Source organism: Polyodon spathula, chromosome 36 (genome assembly GCF_017654505.1).
Source record: "Polyodon spathula isolate WHYD16114869_AA chromosome 36, ASM1765450v1, whole genome shotgun sequence".
Classification (NCBI taxonomy): Eukaryota; Metazoa; Chordata; class Actinopteri; order Acipenseriformes; family Polyodontidae; genus Polyodon; species Polyodon spathula.
In genome coordinates, this window is record NC_054569.1 from 3750318 (window position 1) to 3772394 (window position 22077).

General features: G+C 40.3%; 1 protein-coding gene across 1 annotated transcript; it reads left to right on the forward strand.

Moving 5' to 3' along the window:
• The first annotated feature begins 228 nt into the window (after positions 1-228).
• LOC121304045 (A disintegrin and metalloproteinase with thrombospondin motifs 15) lies at positions 229-21626 on the forward strand. Its single transcript, XM_041235003.1, has 8 exons — positions 229-1574; positions 11892-12024; positions 12405-12572; positions 14863-15146; positions 15234-15411; positions 15619-15794; positions 17548-17723; positions 18208-21626. The coding sequence occupies exons 1-8, from the start codon at positions 606-608 to the stop codon at positions 18977-18979; spliced, it is 2856 nt and encodes a 951-aa protein (XP_041090937.1). The 5' UTR covers positions 229-605; the 3' UTR covers positions 18980-21626.
• Positions 21627-22077: the final 451 nt, after the last annotated feature.

Consider the following 22077-nt stretch of genomic DNA (forward strand, 5'->3'; position numbering starts at 1 on the left):
AATAATAATAATAATAATAATAATAATAATACGATTTAAAAAAAAAAAACATTGTAACCCCCAAATTGACATACACATGAATGCACATTATCATTTTTCTGAGCCATGAACCAATAGCGTTATTTGTTTTGTCAGCATATTGGATTCTGTAACCACAGTAATTGCTCATTTGCAATGAATGTTTTGGAGACAACTGCACATGCGTGTCTGCCCCTTTAAACTGCCTGTCCCGAGTGGGAGGGAACCGCGAGCCCTGTGCAATGTGCTGGAAAGTGATAATAATATTTGGTGAGCTACAAGTGGCTGAGACACAAAACACAGAACTAGAGGCAGGTCCAATGACCTATTCCAGAACCTCCCACACAAAAAATCCAACTCTTATTACAATTCCTTGATGTTTACACAAGACACAACTGTATAAAACCCACAGAAAGAGAGGCAGCTCTGCAGACAGGTAGAAGATGGGAATGGATCAAATGGTGGGGTTTTCACACTGAAGGACGCGCAGTTTCAGATATTGCCTTGGATTACTGCATGCATCAGTTTTCTCATCACACACTGAACCTGCGCACCAAGCTCCACTTGCAGCCCTCTCGAGTTCAACAATGATACTGATCATCAGAACCCTTACAACTCTTTGGAATGTTTTATTGCTATTTACTGAGATTAGCTCTTCCATGGAAAGTGAGATTTTTACTCCTGTCAGATTGGATCATCCTAATCCCGCAATACACAATTTTGTAAGCAGCACAGACGAAGCAATCCACCGCAGAGTTGCTTTTAAAATAAGCGCGTTTAATCAGGATTTCTATCTCAGCCTGATGCCTGATTCCAGTTTCCTTGCGCCTTCTTTTTCCATGCAGCGCGTCGGTGCCTCTCCACACCCGGTGACTAATCCAAGTTTGAGCCATTGCTTTTATTCTGGTAATGTCAACTCCGACCCCAATTCATATGCAGCACTCAGCCTTTGCAAAGGGTTACAGGGCGCTTTTGGCTACAAAGGGTCAGAGTATCTGATAAGCCCCTTTGAAAATGACACGACTGCAGGAAGCTTAAAAAGCATCGAAAGGGCTCACGTTATTCATGTCAGGAGCGCACTTCTCCAGACCGACAACTCTACCTCCAGATGCGGGGTCGGATCTGGTTTAAATCAAGCTGTTTTAGAAGCTTTGGATAAATATAAAAACATAAAAGGACACATCAAAGGCAACCTGACCGAAACTGTCCTAAAAACTCTCGGTAGATCAAAGCGGTTCGCTTCTATACCCAGATATGTTGAGATCCTCATGGTAGCCGACGACTCCATGGTTAAATTCCATGGCGATGACCTCAAACACTATCTTCTGACCCTCATGTCTGTTGCAGCCAGGCTTTACAAGCACCCCAGCATCCTTAACTCGATCAACATCGCTGTGGTTAAGTTTGTGGTGATAAGCGAAGATGACAAGGGACCAAAGGTATCCAGTAACGCAGCCCTGACTTTGCGCAATTTTTGCACCTGGCAGAAAAAGTTAAACAAAGCCAACGATAAACACCCCGAATACTGGGATACAGCTATCCTATTCACTAAACAGGTAAGTTGGCCTGACATTTTTGCAGTTATTACTGTGGGCCAGCAGGAGGTGCTACTTTCTTAAAATGGCTCATTAATGTATGTACCGGTTGGTGATTATCTGCATTTCTGAAGTATGTAAAGTGACAGCCCGCTTGGAATTTTAACGCAGCCCCAGTGGCTGTATATTGAATGAATCACGTCTCTAAGTAGATGAAATGTACACGTTGCACCATTGTCCAGATGGTTATTAACGATACCAGGATATTTTAGGATCGTGATTGAAAAATGGAAATCCAAATATACAACATCGAATTACACTAGTGTAGCAAAATATATCCGTTCCTCCTAATTACAAATGTGCAATATACTCGTTTACCAGTTTGGCATTCCTTAAGAGGAGCTACAGTTACAGAAGCTCCCTTCCTCTTCAAAGTCATATTGCTGCTAAACACTTACACCTGCCACTGCCTTTATTATATCCCAGTTAGTACATGTTGCTAATAAATCAAACAATATAATCCCTTAATGCCTTGCTCCTTCTGCAATGTACCATTTAATGCTGTTAAGAATTAACTTTCTTATCTTGTATGGATTATTAATGCATATACCGCCATAAATGGCTAATATCAGCAATTTCTTCAGTGTTAGCATTGAGTAACTCAAAGTCTGGATTGTAGTTTTCCCTGCCATACTCCTCCATTTGTTTCTGTTTGTTTTAATGTAACAATGCACCCCCGTTGAGGCGATGAATGAGCTCTCAGCTGTGCTGGCATCATGCCTCATTCAAACTCATGCCATTGTCAATAAGATAGCCCTTTCCACTCACAGCCAGGCTTTTTGCCACAAGCATCCTAAATCCCACAGTCGCTTTCCCGAGCTTTTCCAAGAGCTTCAAACCGGGATCCTAGATTTACCAGGTGGACAGATTTCATGTCTTGATAAATCACCTGCCAGAATTGTTCAGGAGAAAAAAAATCTTAATTTTCCCTGAGTTGTGCTCTGCGTGCCAGGAGCTTGGTCACTCCCTAAATTCCTCAATTGTTACATTACTGATAAACGGTCCTGTTGGGATGCTGGATAACCTGTTGCTGTGGAGCTTGCCCTGACCCCTTTATCCAAAGGGGGCGGTTTGACAGGGAAAGAGAATGCCATGGCATATGGTACAGATCAAAAAACACCTGACACAGTTATTAACCCCTTAAACACAGAGCATACAAAATAACTCATTCTGTGCAGCATTGCACTCACCAGGGCAATTCCACAAGCTTGGTTTTGCCATGAGCACATTTCAGCCTATACTCTGCCAGGATAAGCATTTAATTAGAGCATTTTGCAGCACTGGGGAATCCCCTTGGATTGTATTCACCACCCATTCATGGGTATGCCAGGTTATCTGATGAAATCCAGGTGCATTCGCCCCTGCTGTAAAATATCACATCTAGAAGTAGCTTATTCTGGTGGGTACAGGGTGATTTAACTGACCCCTTATGACTATATGACATACAGCAGCTGTTAAATTAGTTATACAAATTAGAGTTAAGTTTGGAAAATCGGTTGAACAATCGCCATAGGGAAATTGCAACATTACTCATGCAAAATGACATGGTCCGCATCCATCTGCTTTTAAAAATAAGATGAGATTTGTACACATTTGCTTGGAATTCTTTGCGCTAGCTTGTGAAATCTGATCCCCTTTTTTTAATAGGTTAAACAGTTTGATAGCATTAACCGTTATGTCATGGGCTGGGTGTGTAACACGTATGGGGAGCTATGGGAATCATTCATTTTTCACTGCTGCACTCGGCTCCAGATGTGGCTCATCTAAAAGTCCCCAAGTGCAGAGCAAAGATTGGCCTCTACTAGCATGCATAATTAATGTACAGACTCGCCTCCACTTGCTTGGAACATGTTGAAATACAGTCACTCCCAAACCCCAGATTGGGAATAGATATTGTTTTAGTAATCATCAACTGTGTTAAAAAAAAAAAAGAAAGGAAAACTTAACCCAGATGGTGGTAACTGTGAGTTCCCTTGGAAATGTAGCTCATTGCATAGCAATGCAAAGCAATCCTAGATGCGAGAATCCCATGCAACACAAATAAAGAGCTAATTCATTTGCAAGAACAAGGTCTTCCTTAGCTCTTTATGAGCAGTATAGAGTCGAGCTACTGAACTTCATGGCAGTGCTATTAATGTTGTTAGCAGTGTTTGCGAGGGTCTGCACTAGAGGTGGAGTAACATTCAAAGGTGAAGAAACAACAGGGCAAGTATATAATGCTAGCATAAATCAATACCTCTTGCATAGTGGTTACTGCATAAATGCATGTGTGTTTACACATAATTACAATGCTATTATGAATAATGTTCTTAATGTATAAATCTTTTTGCACAACATAATTGTGCACATGGATTTAATAAGTAACTGCTTTGTAAATGCACAGTAACTAGAGACACTTCGTGCACAGTGTTGTCTTTCATTCACTTTGTGGGTCTCAGATTTCGAACAGCTTATGATATCGCAAACCATTGTAATTTTCAAACATGACACCTGGTAATGCACAAAGTAAAGGACAGCTCTCAGTTTGCTCGCCTCACCCGTCAGCAAATCTGTTACACGGACACTTCCTAGGACAATTCATCTCAGCAGTGCCTTCCGGGTCAAGCATCTTACTGGCTGCAAAACATGTCAGTCATTAGGGACAGCAGCTGGATGGTTACTAACATCAAAGAAAGCCCTGAAGGGGTGGGGACAACTTTCCAATAAAACCAGAGATATCTTTAACCTGTAGCACTAGATATCCTGTTTTAAAATGCATGTGAGCTAAACCATATATATTTATATCTATATCTATATCATTTACCACCATTCCTCATTCTTTACCAAGCCCCCCCCATCATTTACAATGCATTCACTATGCTTACCATGGTATACAGCATTGCAATATTAGATCCTGTGAGAGAATCAGCATTAAATAGAACAGGCTGCTTTACTCCCTTATAGTTCAGCAGCTCTCTCTGCTTGCATTCACAGATTTTTCTTTTGGCGTTGGTTAAATGTATTAAATCATCTTCTTAAAACAAACTACTGGGTTTATGGAAACTGCGTTACCATGGCAGCATATATCATGACAATAAAGTTGGTTGAAGTCAGTGCATCTAATCTTGAAATGTAACTTTGGTAAGTACTCATGGTTCCAATACAGCTGCAGCAATCCCCCCTTGTCTAAGAATAATTCAGCAATTATGTTAGCGTGCCTGTGAAGGTGCTGGGCAAATATCCACTAGCCATCAGTCACAATGAATAGAGCAATTTCTCAAGAGTGGCGAGCACAGGACAAGATCATCGTGCATTGCTGTTCCAGCATGTGTAAGATCAGGCTTGTCTGCTTTCGTAGTTAGAGAGCTTTTAACCTCATGTCACAGCACTGCCCTTTAAACTTACAAATCCATCCTCCTGCAATCTTTAAAAGAAGTGTATGCATACAAAGAGATTACCAATAACAGTGTATTGACATTACAGTGGCCAGGTAACAAATGCATAGACAGTAGTAGCACAAGGACCATGAAGCTTCCATTGGTCAATGGTACCACAGAGTATATCTTTTTTTTAAGAAAAAAAAAATACAGTTACTAACATTTTTTGCTATTCTAAATGACTCTTTAATACCATATAAACGCTTCATTTAGTTTTGCACTGAATAAGCATGCCCATCGATGAATCAAAGGACCTTACATACTATGTCCTTCAGGTTGTAGAGAAGGCAATCGTATTCTGTAGTATGCTGTATTATCATGCCAGGGGATGTGGTTGAAGTATTCTATATGAGTTACTCTTTACAGGAGTGCTTATCAGATTATAATGAAACTTGCAAAGGGTACTATTTAACATAAGTTATTGTCAGTATCAGGAGGGATATATCTACAGAACCAACCGTGTGGAAACGTGTTTCATCATGATTCGTAGACATGTACCGCTTTATCTGTACTGTAACAAAGGTTATGCTTTAACTATAAACATAGGGACCGATTGTATGGTAGACTACTGTGGAAATGTTCTCAGAAATCTTTGGAAATGATTAATTGGACTCAGCTATTTAACTGCATGTCATTATTGGCCTTCATGGAAGATTTATAGGCTTCCCCCTCAGGTGTTTACAGATAACAATGGTTCAGGTCAAACTGAATTTGTTCAGAATTGTTTTCCTGCGTTCCAAAAGAGACTTTACTCTCCCCCCTCCCACCTTCTCCCTCTCCTTTCTGTCTTGTAACAGTTAAATAATAGTGTTATCAATGGTGTTGACAGATCTATCTGTACTTCTAGGCACTCATAGTATTTGCTTTGTTGCCTTAGTTACAGAACTCTGCATTGAAAGTTGTTTTTTTTTCCCTACACATTTCCAATTTTGAAACAACAAAACAATGATAATTATAATAAGAACAACTTTTGTTTTTGTATGGACAAGTTATGAAATGATAATCCGCAGAATTTAATACAGTCCATATGATGTTTTAAATGCACATTTAAAGACAGTTTGGATTAATGTAACAAGGGTTTATTCGTATGCAATTTGTCTTGTACTCTAGACAGAGCAACAGTGTTTCTAAGATGAGACGACCAGCCTTAGGCCAAAAAATGTTTTCTTAGTACATTTTTCTTTTCTTTTCTGCTGATAAGTATTTTTTCTTGTTCTCAATAAGTTCGTTGGATATGAAAAACTAAGTCAAGCAGACAAACGGATCACTTCGGGCCTTTGTTAGTCAAAACGTTTGTCTGTTTGATAGAAACGGTCAGTTTGGTTAGACCTACCATGAAACCAAATATTTGGCTGCTTGAACCGAAGTGGTTCAGTTAGTGCCTTTACTAGTCAAAACATCTATCTGCTTGAACCAAAATGGTCTGTGTGGTGCCTTCAATAGCCAAAATGTGTGTCTAAGTGACTCGGCTTTGAACTTTTAGCTGCCACAGAACAAGTAATCTCTTTTAAGACATCTAACGTAAAATACATGCGCCACAGTTTCAGGCTGCGATACAGGTGATCATCAAACTGGAACCCCACTTTCATCCCTTTCAAGCTCTCAGAAGTGTTGTTCAATTGTTTTACAGCCAGTGACTAACTGAGCTACTGACCAGCCAATCATGACTCAACATTATCCTTCAATAGAGCAATGCTATTTGAATATTTCTGCATCCTCACTGCATCGAAAATCATGACCTCAATACATCTAGCCTCCTGTGTCTTCTTTATTTCCTAATAGTTCCATATCCATCAGCACACCATGAAGCAACATGTGAGAATTATGAATTTCCATAATCTGGGACACATTCAAGGTTTGGCAATGCATTTACTGAGCGTATTGTTCGGGCGCTGTTTTTTTTATTTTTATTTTCAACAAATGAATTCCTCCAGTAACTTCAGTGCCTTGGAATTCAGACACAGACTAGCACTGAAAACAACCAGAGTAATCAAAGCCGAGCTCTCTTAAACTTATTCATAGCAGTAATGAGTTTCATGTTTTGCTGTGCATGCCTTGCTCCAGTTGAAAGCCTTTGAAAGAATGGGTTAAAATGTGATGCTAACTATAGTGCAGCAAACTGGGTCACTGCAATCAATCACCCGCAGGGCATCCAGATGTGAAACTTACTGGTGAATCCCTCAAAGTCCCATGGTATTTATACACATGTGTGTGAGCTAATGTATACTGTTATTGACTCAGGCCAGCATGTGCTGTATTCCATATAATCTCAAGCCTCTATGACAGCAGTAGGTGTGCCATTTAATAGGCTAATGAAATGTTTAAGTGCTTTATGACCTGGTCAGGGGGTTAATTGGTTTACTTAAGGACAGCGTTAGAACAAAGACTTTGCCCAACACCACCCTTTATGATTTATATCAGTGATAACTTTGGAGCTGGGTAAGTGTATGAAGAAAGAAAGCGATATCTTACCAAGCACTGTTTATACTAGCGAGGGAGAGGGGTTTTCTTTTTGTTCCACACTATCAGCTCCAAAGTTAACTTATAGCAATTATGTGACACGTGTTTTCAACAAGCTTTTAGAAAGTACATTTTGTTGACATGGAATGGGCTTCATACTGGCGCCTGTCTACAGAATCTGTGACTGAGCTAAAATGAAAAAGCTCTAGGTTCAAAAAAAAAAAAGGGAAGACCAGTAAAGCAAAAAGATACCAAAGAGCACTACAAAACAGCATAGGTATTTTGACAATTAGTTATTATTAAGATGTTTTTTTTTTTTAGTTTTTTTTTAACAAGTACTGTGCTCCTGAAGCTAAACGAGTCACATATACACTCACGTGATCATTTTAATGTATTTTATTTAATGTGGATTGTATAATCATGAGCAGAGCACACAGAAACTACCACAGACCCAGTTTGACCATGAACTTATGTAGAGCAATGAAGTTACACTGAATGCATTCCTCAATCATGTTCAACAGGGTGCAGTTAACTGAATGCTTCTTTACATTCCCTACACCCACCATGTTTCTCTGTCATCCAAGCTGAAGTGCTCCTGCTATTGCTTGTGCCGGAAGGCAGGCATACGCTACATTTCAAGATCTTTAATGGGTCAGTGAGCAACAAACAGCTTATCAGAAACAGATCCACTCTTTTCATCTTAGCCGTAATTGTTTGTTGGTTGATGCTGTTAGTTTGGGAATAATGAATGACATGCACTGTACTTGGTTACAGATTAGGTAAAGAGTTAAATGTAATAATAATAATAATAATAATAATAATAATAATAATAATAATAATAATAATAATAATAATAATAATAATAATAATAAGTGCTGTTCTCCTTGTTTGAAATAGTACCTACTATCCCAGTGTGCCAAGTAGGTCAGCAGAGGATTTCAAGACGCTTTCTGTACATTGTTGCTGATTAAAACACTTTGAGTGAGGTTTCCGAACAGCGGTTTACCACAAAGCACAGGCCTGGCACCTCATACTGTTGAAGTGGAGTCAAGTTTGCTGAATTGCAATACCGGCAGTTTATTGACAACTGGCATGTGCAGTGTAATAGTTTAACAGTCTTTCTTAAGAGGAGGATATGCTGTAAAAATAAGTCTCAAAAGCAATGATGATTCTGCAGAGCAGCAAAGGGATTTCCAAAGGCTTTGATCTAACATAGCAAGGGCAATGTTCCAAATCATGTTTGCTGCTCTGAATTACACATGCGCATACTGCAATCTGGGTTCTGATTAGACAAAATGCATGCACTTCCATACAATTGGACTGGCGGGCTGTTATGAGATTTGTACAGCAGAGCCAGATACTGTACTTCAAGTGTTACAGAACGCCAAAAAACACTGCATTACCCATTACTGTGTTGCCTCTATCGCAGCAACATAACCCTGGTTATTTCTCATCTTTTTCTGGAGTGCATTGGCCAGGAGAAAGAGTATCTCTCTCTCTTGCAACAAATGCTGGTGCTTTGGTTGAACGAGTAGCGTATCAGGGGTAACAGAAAGCAAGCACGGTCTGAATACACTGCAATGCTGATCAATCTTTATTCCCTGAAGAACGCTTCAGAGTGAAAGTTGAGATACTTATTCCCCAGATCATTTATGTATGAAAACAAAAGCAATCAGGATTATGTTAAAAAAATATACAAGTGTCTTATCTGTGTCATTAAGATACTCTGTTACTCATATATTTAAAATGCTGCATTTGCAGAGCAGAGCAGCTGGGATCTGAAGCCAACTCCTCTTCACTCCCCTGCTCACATCTAACCACAGTTTAGGAACGCAGCCTGGATTCGTCATCAGGAAAACCTTAGAACAGCAAAGTTCAAGTGTGCTTGGAGGCTTCACAACACACCATGTCGTGGTGCTCTAAATACTGAGTGTACTTCTATTACAAATTGCTGTGCCATACCTTTACAACATCTAGAGTAACATAAGAGCTATTTCCTGCTTTGTGTCCTTTAAAGTATTTCAAAAAGGCTTTTGAGTATTTGCGAATGCCTTTGTTCTTTATCAGTGATTATAAATCATGCTAAATAAACAAACCAATAGAGATATGGATTGATGAAAGTTCCAGTAGATAGTAACAGAGGAACATTGGAGAGAGTCCAATGAAGAGCAACCAGACTAATCCCAGGGCTTAAAGGAATCAGCGATGAAGATAATGCATTCCTAGAACCAAAAAGAATTAGGAGAACATGATTGTAGTCTTTAAAACTTAAATGACGTTGACTTAGTAAACCAAACCAATAACTCAAGTGCAGCACAGAAACAAGAACCAGAGGACACAGATGGAAAATAAATGGACATAAGACTTTGGTTACCTAGTCATGTTGCTGAAGGAGACTCTTTTTCACCCAAAGAGTGGTGAGGGGGTGGAATGGGTTATCTAGTCATGTTGCTGAAGGAAACTCTTCTTCACACAGAGTGGAGAGGGTAAGGAATGGGTTATCTAGTCAAGTTGTTGAGGTAGAATCACTTGGATCCTTTAAATGCTAACTAGACAAAGTTTTGAGGTCAATCAGTTGCTAGGAACCGTGTGAACTTAGATGGGCCAAATGGTCTCCTTTTCTTAGTGAATGTTCTTTTGTTCTTATAGAGTATTGTCCTGTGTACACCAGCCATAATTTTCAAGGTTAAAAAACAGCAGCCTCCTTTTTTATGTTTAAAAGTGGTTCCAGAGTACAAGTTTTGTTTTGGTGATTTTAATAATAGAATACATAGTGCTAAGGGGTGTCTCTTTTGTACAGAATTTGCAGCAGCTGAATGTTTTAGGTTGAAATAATTCAATTCCGCTTTCAAAACAATTTATATTTTACCAGACCTCATCCAGTTTGATCAAATTTAAGTTGTCATATGCAAACACTGAATCATTTTTCAATTTTGTAACAAAACCCATCCTAGATTGAAGCGTATATTGTTTCATGTAAGGGAAATGGTTTCCAAAAGACTTGCAATGAGTTCCATCATAAACCTTTCAAAGTTAATATTTCCCCCAAGAGAAAGATAAATTCAGGAGAGCACAAAGCAAGTTGTACTGGGCATCCACGACAGACATCAGAGACAGAAACTAATTCTTTCCAGACAAAACAGAAAGTTTGCAGGGTTTAACGGTGATGTCATTTCGCGCACTATCATCTTCTGCAGTTTTGTTTTTTCCCAGTACTATTTTTCATCTGTTTCCTGTACTGTCAAAGGTCATGCCCATTGGGGATCTCTAATATTCTCTCACCACAACACCCGACGATTCAGTTCCAAGACGTTCTGCCATCGCCATAACGATGCCAAATGAAGCACAGGCCTAATGTATTTACAGCATTCCACAAGGGATGCTATCAAGGGCAGCATTTTTATTCTTCTGCTTGTGAATCTCAGTGGCAGGTGAGGGGCAATGTCCTCGGATACTGACAGGCACTGTGGGGCAGTGTGTCTCTTCCCTTCATTTTCCTGTCATTTAATCCTTGGCCTCGCACAACTGACAGTCATACCATTTTGTGTGCTGAATTTGGGATGCAGAAAAATGTGCAATGGGGTGTAAGTTAAGACTGCCCTTGTGATACTATTGTGATGCCACTGTGGTACATTTATACCACTGGCATTGCCCCGTAGTACAGACTCATTGCATTGTCATTGTATTGCCACTGCATTGAGGGTAATTTGGACAATTACCTTCTTGTATTACTGTTTTCTTATGGTTTTGGCTAGCATTTTCTGTACAAAACAAACAGAACAGAAAATGATTGGATTTGGGGTCTGATTATAGCATTACACACACACACACACACACACACACACACACACACACACACACACACACACACACACACACACACACACACGCACACATATAATTAAAAAGACCATCTAATATTTCTCAGTGTTCTGTAGTTGTACCTTTGTCTATGTTGGATTTCCATGTCTTATTTATTTACGTTGCAGCAACAATACCTGGCAAGTTCATCTGAAGCCATCATAGAGATTCCCTAAGTGAAAGTATAACAGGGAAAGAAAGCAGGTATTATTATGTCCTTTCAAGATTTCAGAATGATCTATCCCTGCCACCAACCTGTAATTAACTAAATATTTGCACTGCAGAACATAAACAGAGTCGGGAATTTCAGGAGGCCCTCGAGTTTGAAGAAAACTTTCCTCGGGGTAGAATCTAATGGAATTTGATGCCCCAGGGCACTTTGTAGCCAGATAATAAGAATTCATATAACCCGAAGCATTCTATAATTTCAGCATGACGACCCTAGACTTGTATTTCACACTAACAAGAACAGAAGGACATGTGTGCTGGAACAATGCAGTTCTCTGATGTTGTGCCTTGTGTTTTGTTGTGCTGCTGGCAGGACCTGTGTGGCGCCACTACCTGTGACACTCTGGGCATGGCAGATGTGGGGACGATGTGTGACTCGAAGAGGAGCTGTTCTGTCATTGAGGATGATGGGCTGCCCTCAGCCTTCACGACAGCACATGAACTAGGTAGCTGGCAGCAGGGTCCTTCACTAAATCAGTGGCGAACAGCAGCAGCTACTGTCTGTAAATGTAGCTAACAGTAATGTTAACAGATGCAGAATAGATTTCTCTGTTCATAAATGTCTCTAGTGATTAATAGTGATTCACATTACTCATTATCACAGAGGCTATGAGAAAAAAACAATACAGTACATGCAAAACAGGATTTATGAAAAGAAACAAGAAAATTATTCACTTTGTTTGCATCCTCTAAACCAAATGTACAGAAAACAGATTGATGTAGGGGGACTAATAATAATTGCATACCAATTATATCCCATTTTGACTCGATCATTATGCATGGGATTTTTTTTTAAACAGTAATTCTTGGTTTGTTTCCTGTGTAGGGCATGTCTTCAATATGCCCCATGACAGCGTGAAGGCCTGTGAGGAGGTGTTTGGCAAACTAAAAGACAATCACATGATGTCGCCCACGCTGATTCAGATTGACCGCTCGAACCCCTGGTCAGCCTGCAGTGCTGCCATCATCACAGATTTTCTAGACAGTGGCCATGGTAAGAACAGCAGATGATTTCATATTATGCTGTATATAGATCCAAGCTACCCCAGCTGGTCATGCTTTTGGCTGAGCAGGCACATGAGCAGCTGGAACCAAGTGCCCCGAGACCAAAATCTCACAATCAGTTCCCTACTTTTGGGTCTACTGATGAATGATGTTATCCCCCCTAAGCCTCACTGATACTTTTAATCCCATTCATTATTGTGTTTTCCAGACACACAGTGTATACCTTATAATTGTTTAGAACCAAAGCAGACAACCTACCTATTAGAGTTACATCATATAACCTGTCAGTCCTAATCTTACAATCTCTCTGGTAAGCACACACATGCAGGAAAGCTTGGGCTGGGATAAAAAATCATTGCTCAATCATTTTTGACTTGTTCAATTTTATAAACGAACGTACATGCGTTTGCAATAAATCATATGCTGTTGAAAACGTTAAAACAACATTTTTAATATCGATATCTTATGTGGAAGAATTACTCGAAGTTAGAAAAGTATTTTTATGATTAGAAAAAAAGCTTCCGTGTTCATTTTGTAGATTTGCACCATTAAATAGTCAAGGTGCAGGCAACACTCAATATAACCACCGTTTGTCAGTAAAAACAGCAGAACAAAATTTCTCTATCATTGTGTAGCAGTCCTGAGATGTGACAACTAGCTTTTAAAGTCGCTCAAACACTTTATAAATTTGAATTCAAAACCTGAAACATGATTCTCCTCATTTCCGGACAGGGGAGAGGACCGAGGATTTTTTGGGGCCAAGGATAATTTGTTAATGGATAGCAGTTATTCTAACTCTCTCAATCTTTCCGTTTTCAGCAGGGAAGCTCGCGGTCGTGAGTCATCAGCATTTTTAAAGCAGGGTGGCATCAGTCTGTATTATAGGGTCACAGGTGGGTGATTGCTAAGAGGCTCGTTCAGTAACATTCACAGGCTGTTAAACAAGCAACAACATACGCAATCCCACGCCATGCTTTAGTCTTCTCAGTTCATGAGACGGCTGCTTTAGCTATTTTAACAGCATGGCACTGCTACAAAAACATGGTTCCCATTAGAAACCGCTGAGTGGGGGGGCTTGTTTAAATTGATTACTGAGAAACTAAACCGGAACCGCTACAGTCCAGCACTCTGAGGCAGGGTTTCTTTTTTCAGCTTAAGTGTGTATTTGGTCAGGTAATGATTTGGGCGGAACTAAATGCGTTTGATTAAAATAAATAAATAGAATCTACTGATTAGAATAGCTGAGCTGAAAGGAAAATAATGTTCGCTGTTAGATGTAAATATATTTGACATGTCACACAGGTTTATTTTCTTCTTTGAACGCATGCTTTGGTGAAAGATTGTTATTGTTTAAGGTTTCGTGTTCAAATAAAATTATATATATATATATACACACACACACACACACACACACACACACAATATAAAGAGGATATATTATTGAGTTGTATGTGTTCAGCAGCTGAGACATTCAAACATGCAGACGGAGAACCATTACACATACTAATAAACATGGTCATGACTTTGGGGAGTGGGTGGGGGGTGTTTAGCTTCAGCTGAAAAAATGAGGGGGTCCTCCACATCCCCTAAGTAAGTTACGCCTCTGCTAAGAAACCCAAATCAATACACCCATTTACTGAGATCTTGCTCGCATGACACACTTGCGGTGCGATGTGAGGTATGAGCGTGACTCATTCACCACTGCTGCACAGCTGGCCAGCACTCTCCTGCCTTGAGTCTCTTAGTCATTCTCAAAAGCCTGGTAGGGAATAGCAACTAGCGGTCACTTTGTTTTTCTCTGCTGGTGTTGCTTCTCTATGCGTTCACGTAGAGATGCAAGATTTACACTGCTGGTTCTTTTCACATCGAAGTGAGGTCCCCCCTTTTTGATGGGGTAGCGTTATCCCCCACAATTGACTGGTTTGATGGAATGTTAAATGACAGCTTGTTGTCAAGCTCTTTGACGTCAATACGATACCTTGTTTCCGATCGTATGGCCTAATGTTATTCCTGCTATCTTGTACAGGGATGTCACAAAATGTTGCTTTTTCCATGGATCTGCAGGGATTTATAATAGTTTGTACAAACCATTTGAAACCTCACAGATTGTCTCTGCCAGGCAGATAACTGACTGTGGATGACTGGCCTGGTCTTTCCTTAAGTGCAGTACCTGCCGCCGCTATGTTGGGAATCAGCCCTTAATCAGAATGTGCCCCTGTTCTTTAACCATGCTTTTTCCATCCCACAGTATTTTTACATTTATGTTTTTATGTGCACAGGTGACTGCCTTCTTGATCAGCCCCAGAAGCCGATTGCTCTGCCAGACACTCTCCCAGGGTCCAGCTATAACCTGAACCGACAGTGCGAGCTAGCGTTCGGGACAGGCTCCAAACCCTGCCCCTATATGCAGTCCTGCACCAAGCTCTGGTGCACGGGCAAAGCCCAGGGGCAACTGGTGTGCCAAACCCGACACTTCCCCTGGGCCGACGGAACCAGCTGCGGGGAAAAGAAGTTCTGCTTGAAGGGAGCCTGTGTGGAAAGACATGACGTGACAAAGTACAAGGTGAGTTCTGCAGCTTTAGAGACACACCTACCCACACCTGTCAAGCTCAGATACACAGTCTCCTCATTGTTGTTTTATTTCAATCAGGTGGACGGCCGCTGGGGAAAGTGGGGCCCCTTTGGTGTCTGCTCTCGAACCTGTGGTGGTGGAGTGCAACTGGCCAAGAGGGAGTGTAACAGCCCTGTGCCAGCCAATGATGGCAAATACTGTCAGGGCATCCGCATCAAATACCGCTCCTGCAACTTGGACGTGTGCCCGGAAACAGGTATAGCTCTCATTTCACAAGCATTGAATGCAAAACTCTTTTTTTTAGTGTTCCAAGTACTCGAATCATGCAAGTATCCGTTACTCGTTTGTGTAGCACAAAAGTAATTGGTTACAATTTTCAAATCTGTAACATGGATTTCTTCAGCCTGTGAACCATCAGTGAGAAACGTCTCTGAAGTAATAAATACCAATGTGTTTTTGCCAGGTAAAAGTTTCAGAGAGGAGCAGTGCGAAGCCTTCAATGGTTACAGCCTCAACACTAACCGACTTACCCCGTCTGTGGTCTGGGTCCCCAAATACTCGGGAGTGTCACCAAAGGACCAATGTAAACTCATCTGCAGAGCGAATGGCACGGGCTACTTCTATGTGCTTGCACCCAAGGTTAGTGGATTGCAGTGACTCTGGATGGGCAAGAGCTTTTCATTTCTGACCTTTTTTCTTTTAATTCTGAAATTCTGAGGTTTTACAGAAGCTACAAGTATTTTTAATTTTTTTTAACCTGAAACATGGCCCAAGAAATATTAATTTATACCAAGAAATCTGTGACTATAAATTAGGTGGAAACATTTATTTAAGTAATGAAATTTGCTCCACTGCAATACAAGGCTGTGTGTTCAATTTACTGTCATACTGGTATGTGTTTCAAGAATAATAACAAAAACAATTGCTAACACAGTAAAAAGGTATATTAAAATCAACGCGTTTAGGATTGTGCTGTAAGTTTCACATCTCTGTTTATCCTGATACAATGGCTAAAATATCAGACTATTTGGAATGCTATCTGAAGCATTACAGTACGGGTATGTGGCTACATTTAACGTATCTACATGAATATAAATGATTTAGTACCTCAGGCAGACTGCTGTGTAAAAAAAACACGTTTTTAAAGAGCACATTTTGAGTTAATTAACTATTAACAACTAGCTTACTAACATAGCAATACATTTTGTTAATGATTGCTTATTTAAGCAGTGGAACGGCAGCTTGAGGGCATTATCGTTTTGTAGTTGACCTCTGCACAACCAGTATACAGTATGATGTTTTCCAGTTAACAAAATGTTCTGCTGTAAATGTCTGGAAGCCTTAAAGTTGTTCTGTTAGGGTACTTGAAAGCTAATTGTTAGCAATTAATGAACTAACAAAAGTTTGCCTTAAAATGAACCTTGACCAAAAAAAAAAACAGAAAAGATTGACTCTTTTCTCCAGCCTCAGCCTAGCACATAGTGTAATAATGTACCTGTTATCCAGTTACACTTTCTACAGCCTTCGGCGAGTTAGCTAATGACATACCAGCAAAGAAAGATTTCTATACCCCCTGTTTTTAAAAAGATGAAAAGGCTGCCTAGTATGGATTTCTGGGTTGTTTATCTTTTGTAAATGGGCAAAGGTCTGAAGTGGATAAACAGTCAGGAGAGTGGTAGGGGTGTATCAGACAGAATGTAGGGGTATGGCTACTCAAGCAGCTGCAATGTGCCGGCATCCACTGTTAATACAACCCAACGCACAAACATCCTCCTATCAAATACAACACAGCACAAGCCCTTCTCTTTGAATGTCACTCGTATGGTTAACATTAAGGTTCTTACACTGACAGTGTCTTGGTCACAAATTGATTTTATACTGTGCTTTCAGAAATACTGAATAATGTGCACACTGGTATTGGGACAGCAGGGGTTTTATTTACTACTTCTTTGCAGCTGCTGTCCCTTTAAAAAAAAATAGAATGCTCAAGCACTCACTCTTTTGGCACATTGTAAGTTTGGAAAGAGTACGGAGAGGTTTTATAGTGCACTGGAGGGACCGCTCCTGGAATAACGTGTTCAGTTCTGTTAACCGTAATACAAGTTCACTGTGGTCTTGTAAAAGGTCAAGCGAAGTTCAACCAGACTAATCTCAGGGCTTAGAGGAATGAGTTATGACGATTGGTTCAATCTGAATCTATTTAGACTAGAACAAATAAGGATTAGGGAGTACTTGATTGAACAAGTCATCTGACAAAGTTAGCCAAAACCAATACTTGTCATAAGACTGTTTGATATCAAACGGTTGGAGTAAACGCCAATGAGATTTTTGCTACAGTCTTCAGAGTGAAGATTGAAGTTATTTTGTGACATTTGATTTCTTAAACCCACAGGTGGTGGATGGGACCCACTGCATGCCCGACTCCTCAGCTGTCTGTGTCCAAGGAAAATGCATCAAAGCTGGATGTGATGGAAAGCTGAGCTCCAACAAGAAATTTGATAAGTGTGGCATGTGTGGCGGGGATAACAGAAGCTGCAAGAAGGTGTCAGGATTGTTTACAAAGCCCAGGTATGTTTATCTTCAATGCTTTGTTTTAGTAGTCTTCTGGGGTTAGCAAAAGTATTGCGAATGGTTTTCAGAGCTGTAGCAGAGTCCAGTTTATCAGCAAAATGACAGCGTCTTATTGACTGACAATGTCTTTATCTGTCCTTGATCCTGTGGTTTTAAAAACAGCTGTAATCCCCAGGTCTTGCTTCATGTAGCATTGTATTCACACACATGGCAGTATTGTTTTCATGATAGGGTCCTGACGTGCAAGTGCATGCTATTTTGCCTCAATCTCTCTTCCTGATCACGGTCACCGAGTTCCCGAGTTGGTGTGTAAAAATGTGGCAAGCTTGACAACAAACCACAGTGTAAATCAACACTCCCTTGTCAGTCATTCAGGCTTCAAAATATCAGCAAATGATTAAATGCAGTTTACAAGTAGCCGCTGCGTGCCAAAACATATAGCATGTGTTCAATTTCACTTACTCGGTTTTATGTTTTACAGACATGGTTACAACTTTGTTGTGATGTTGCCAGCTGGAGCTTCGAACATTGACGTCAGGCAAAGAGGCTACAAGGGGATGGTCAACGATGACAACTACCTGGCTGTGAAGAACGGGCAGGGTAAATACTTACTGAACGGGCACTACGTGGTCTCGGCGGTGGAGAGAGATATCACCGTCAAGGGGAGCTTGCTACGCTACAGCGGGACAGCCACAGCGGTGGAGACACTGCAAGCCTTCAAACCACTCCTCGAACCCTTAACAGTCGAGGTGTTATCCGTGGGGAAAATGACACCCCCTCGGGTCCGATACTCCTTCTACCTGCCGAAGGAAATCAAGGAGGATAAGGGTTATAAGAAGGACGGGAGGAGCCATTCACACAACAGCGTGCTGGCGGATACAAATAAGGTGGAAGGGAGAAAACCAGAATATAAAAGGCCCATGTATAAATGGGCTGTGACCAACTGGGACGAGTGTTCTGTGACTTGTGGGGATGGTTTGCAAAGGAGGCTGGTGGAGTGCCACGACTCTAGCGGTAAGTCAGCCTCCAGCTGTGACTCCTCAGTGCGGCCGGAGGACCTGCGAATATGTGGAGACCCATGCCCGGTGTGGGATATCGGGGAGTGGTCCCCCTGCTCCAAGACTTGTGGGAAAGGGTTTAAAAGACGGGTTTTACGCTGCAAGACACAGACTGGACTACTGCTACCCAGAGATCACTGTAATAACAAGAAGAAGCCGCAGGAACTTGACTTTTGCACACTGTGGCGGTGCTAACAATCCCCATCCTCCCCCAATAACGGTGGACGTTTCTTTCTTGCGTCTGGAATTGGTCAAATGTATTGGACGACAAAGTGATGGAGCAAGACGGTTTCTGGGGCGTCAAAGGGGTTATATGAAGAAAACATGTAAAGACAGAGAGAGAGGTACAAGTTGATTGATTTAAATGGAGTGGAGACCATTGATTTAAACGGAATGGAGTCGGAACACACATGTCTACCTCTAACAGAAAGCAAACAAACAAGAGTTCATAAAAATGGTAACTCAAACCTTTGAGTTGTCATCATTAAAGTATACTCAAAGGTTTAACGTTTTATATAGAAACACTTTTTTTTTTTAAATGGGGTTTACAAATAATGACTCATTAAGGAAAGAGAAAAATTTAATTAAATTTAAAAAGTGTTACGTTGAGATCACAGCATAATTATCTTGCAATCTCAACATAATTCATTTTTATTGAGCCACTGTACGCTGCAATGCTGCAAAGGGGAAGGATTTCTTTTTCATATGACCCATAAAATCTATCAAATGGCAATAGTGTTTCAATTATTTTAGCAGTAAATATGTATGACTGACAGCATAAGCAACCCATGAAATATCCAAACAACCCACTTAGGGGAATGCTGTCTCCTGGACTACAGCAGAATACATTTATATACATATAAGTCTTGTTCATAAGAAAATACAGTAGAAAAACACAATACACGCTACATGAAACTAAGAATTAAAAACGCCAGAAACACTAGCTTTGTTTATAAAAAAAATAAGATGTTTCATAGTGTATTAATAAAAGTATTTTGTAGTGCGGAAGTGTGTACGTGGCAAACAGTATGTATTTATTAAAACAAACCAAAAAAAAAGTTTTCTTGGGTTACAAACACCATCAATGCAATGCTGTCTACTTCACATGTATATGGTGCTTCTGTTTTTCATTTGAATTCTGCAGGGTGAATTCAAATGTCTAAACAGTAAATACATTCCCTTATCAAAAAGTTAAAGGTACTGGATCTGGGATCCAGCACAATTAACCTCTGTTTATACCCTACGTACTGAATGGTTATCATTCATTTCCAGACTGTTTACAACCAAGCAGGAACAAAATATCATACTGCTTCTAAACTTGGTATGAGTAACCATAGGGTTTTAATCACAGCACCACTATTCTTACAGCGTTTAGTGTTTTTCATACCAAATTACAACAACTACGATAACTGTGTTAAATAATTTCAACTGCATGAAATGTCAAATATCTTTCTCCCAGTGGCTGTTTGGTTTTGATACTATGCTTTTGTAAGGATCCCAGTGGCTGTTTGGTTTAGAAACTATGCTTTTGTAAGGATCCCAGTGGCTGTTTGGTTTTGAAACTATGCTTTTGTAAGGATCCCAGTGGCTGTTTGGTTTTGAAACTATGCTTTTGTAAGGATCGCTGTGCCACACATTTTATCCCCGAGAAGTGTTCAGCTGCACGGCAGTAGTATAACTTCAGTACCGTTGAAGTACCATGTCGTATTATTTTGTAATGTATTTTCCCAGATGTGCCAAATGTTCCCCTTCAGCTTGAGAGGTTTTTTTTAAACCACAAAACCCATGTCAAGCCTGTTGGCCACTTCATGCTGGTATTGTGGGGAGATTATTCACCACAAAGCAATGCAGTACATGAAGTGTTTCAAACTACACTGCCACTACATAGGAACTGACGATACACAGCCACATTTGTAAATATACATATACATAAGATGTTACCTCGAAATCAAAGGAGACGTGTTTTGGGGCTCAATGAGACTCAAGAGCCATGAGTTGGAAAGTTTGTGGTAAACATAAGATAAACTGTATACAGTCATCCTTATTCAGTTAACATAAATAATGTGTTTCCTCTAATCAAAAAGCATTCTGTGTTTATTTCGAAGGCCTTAAGAGCGTAATAGAAGAATCCCATTACAAAGAACATTAAAAACAGCCTGGCGCAGCATTTTCATCTTCTTGTGACCAATGACATCCTTTCAGTTGGTTAAGAAGGGTTCACTGCTTTATTTTGGATCCCACAGCAGCACTGCAGAGTGGTCAGGTATTTAAAGGGATATGATAACATCCTTTGTAGTCATTTATAGTGCCTGAAATTGCCATGTTCTCACAGTGTGTCCTGACAGTAACAGAGCCACACACATGGACGAGGATGCTGCAATCATACTGTGTCTGTGGTAACTTACCATTTCTACGCTTTCATTTCCCATTCCTCGCCAGCAGTGCAGCTGCTGCTATAGAGCCCTGTCTGGTACATCATTAAAAACTAAGTTATTACAAAAAGTAAACGTGTCAGACACAGACAATGTTATGCTGTACATGTATTTTAAAGGTTGACCCTTCCCCATGTACATATGGACTGAATTCATTGTTGTGCACCTATTTAACTGAATATCCTGTAATCCTTTACATCACTTATTTTGTATTTGTGTTTTTTTGTTTTTTTTTTGGTTCGGAGGGACAACATCTTCCATCTAAAAGATGGTTCCTATATTACATGGAATTTAATATGTTTTCTTTTGCACTTTTGTACAGCAAAAGACTTGTAATGCGTTGTACTGGCTGCTCTGTATACCATGTATACACCTTATCGGCTGTACTCAAATAAACACTGTAAATATTACTTGTTTACACATGGCTTTTGATTCGTTTGTGACGTTGATGAGTAGGCCACATTAAGCAATTAAAACTTTCCACATGCTTTTTATTAAACAAAACACCAAGGCAATTATTAAACAGTGTTCTGTGGAAAGGCGGCCATCTTGGCCCCAGGCTGTTCCTCTACACCTGAGCCAAGATGGCTGCCAGCCACAAAAACAGATATTTCTAAGTGCGCAGAGCCTCTGCTCTGCCACAGTGGCTCTGATACAAACACGAGACAGCATTTTGCACAGATGGAGCCACTAGAAGCCCTCAGCTTCGATCCACAGTTCTCTCGTCCAAACTGCATGAGATCTCTTATAATATAAGAAACACCCAAGGGAAAACATATTGAGTATTGCCTATGGTTATTGATTACTGCTCATATTTAACAGCACATACTCTCCTATATTTTTGTAGTTTGAGTGGATACT

What these genes read in the sequence shown, in the direction of transcription:
- LOC121304045 (XM_041235003.1), top strand. Translation starts at nt 606, where the DNA reads ATGATACTGATCATCAGAACCCTTACAACTCTTTGGAATGTTTTATTG. An exon ending in CACGACAGCACATGAACTAG is followed by an intron (nt 12,025 to 12,404) that starts GTAGCTGGCAGC and finishes TTTCCTGTGTAG; the next exon opens with GGCATGTCTTCAATATGCCC. An exon ending in ATGACGTGACAAAGTACAAG is followed by an intron (nt 15,147 to 15,233) that starts GTGAGTTCTGCA and finishes TATTTCAATCAG; the next exon opens with GTGGACGGCCGCTGGGGAAA.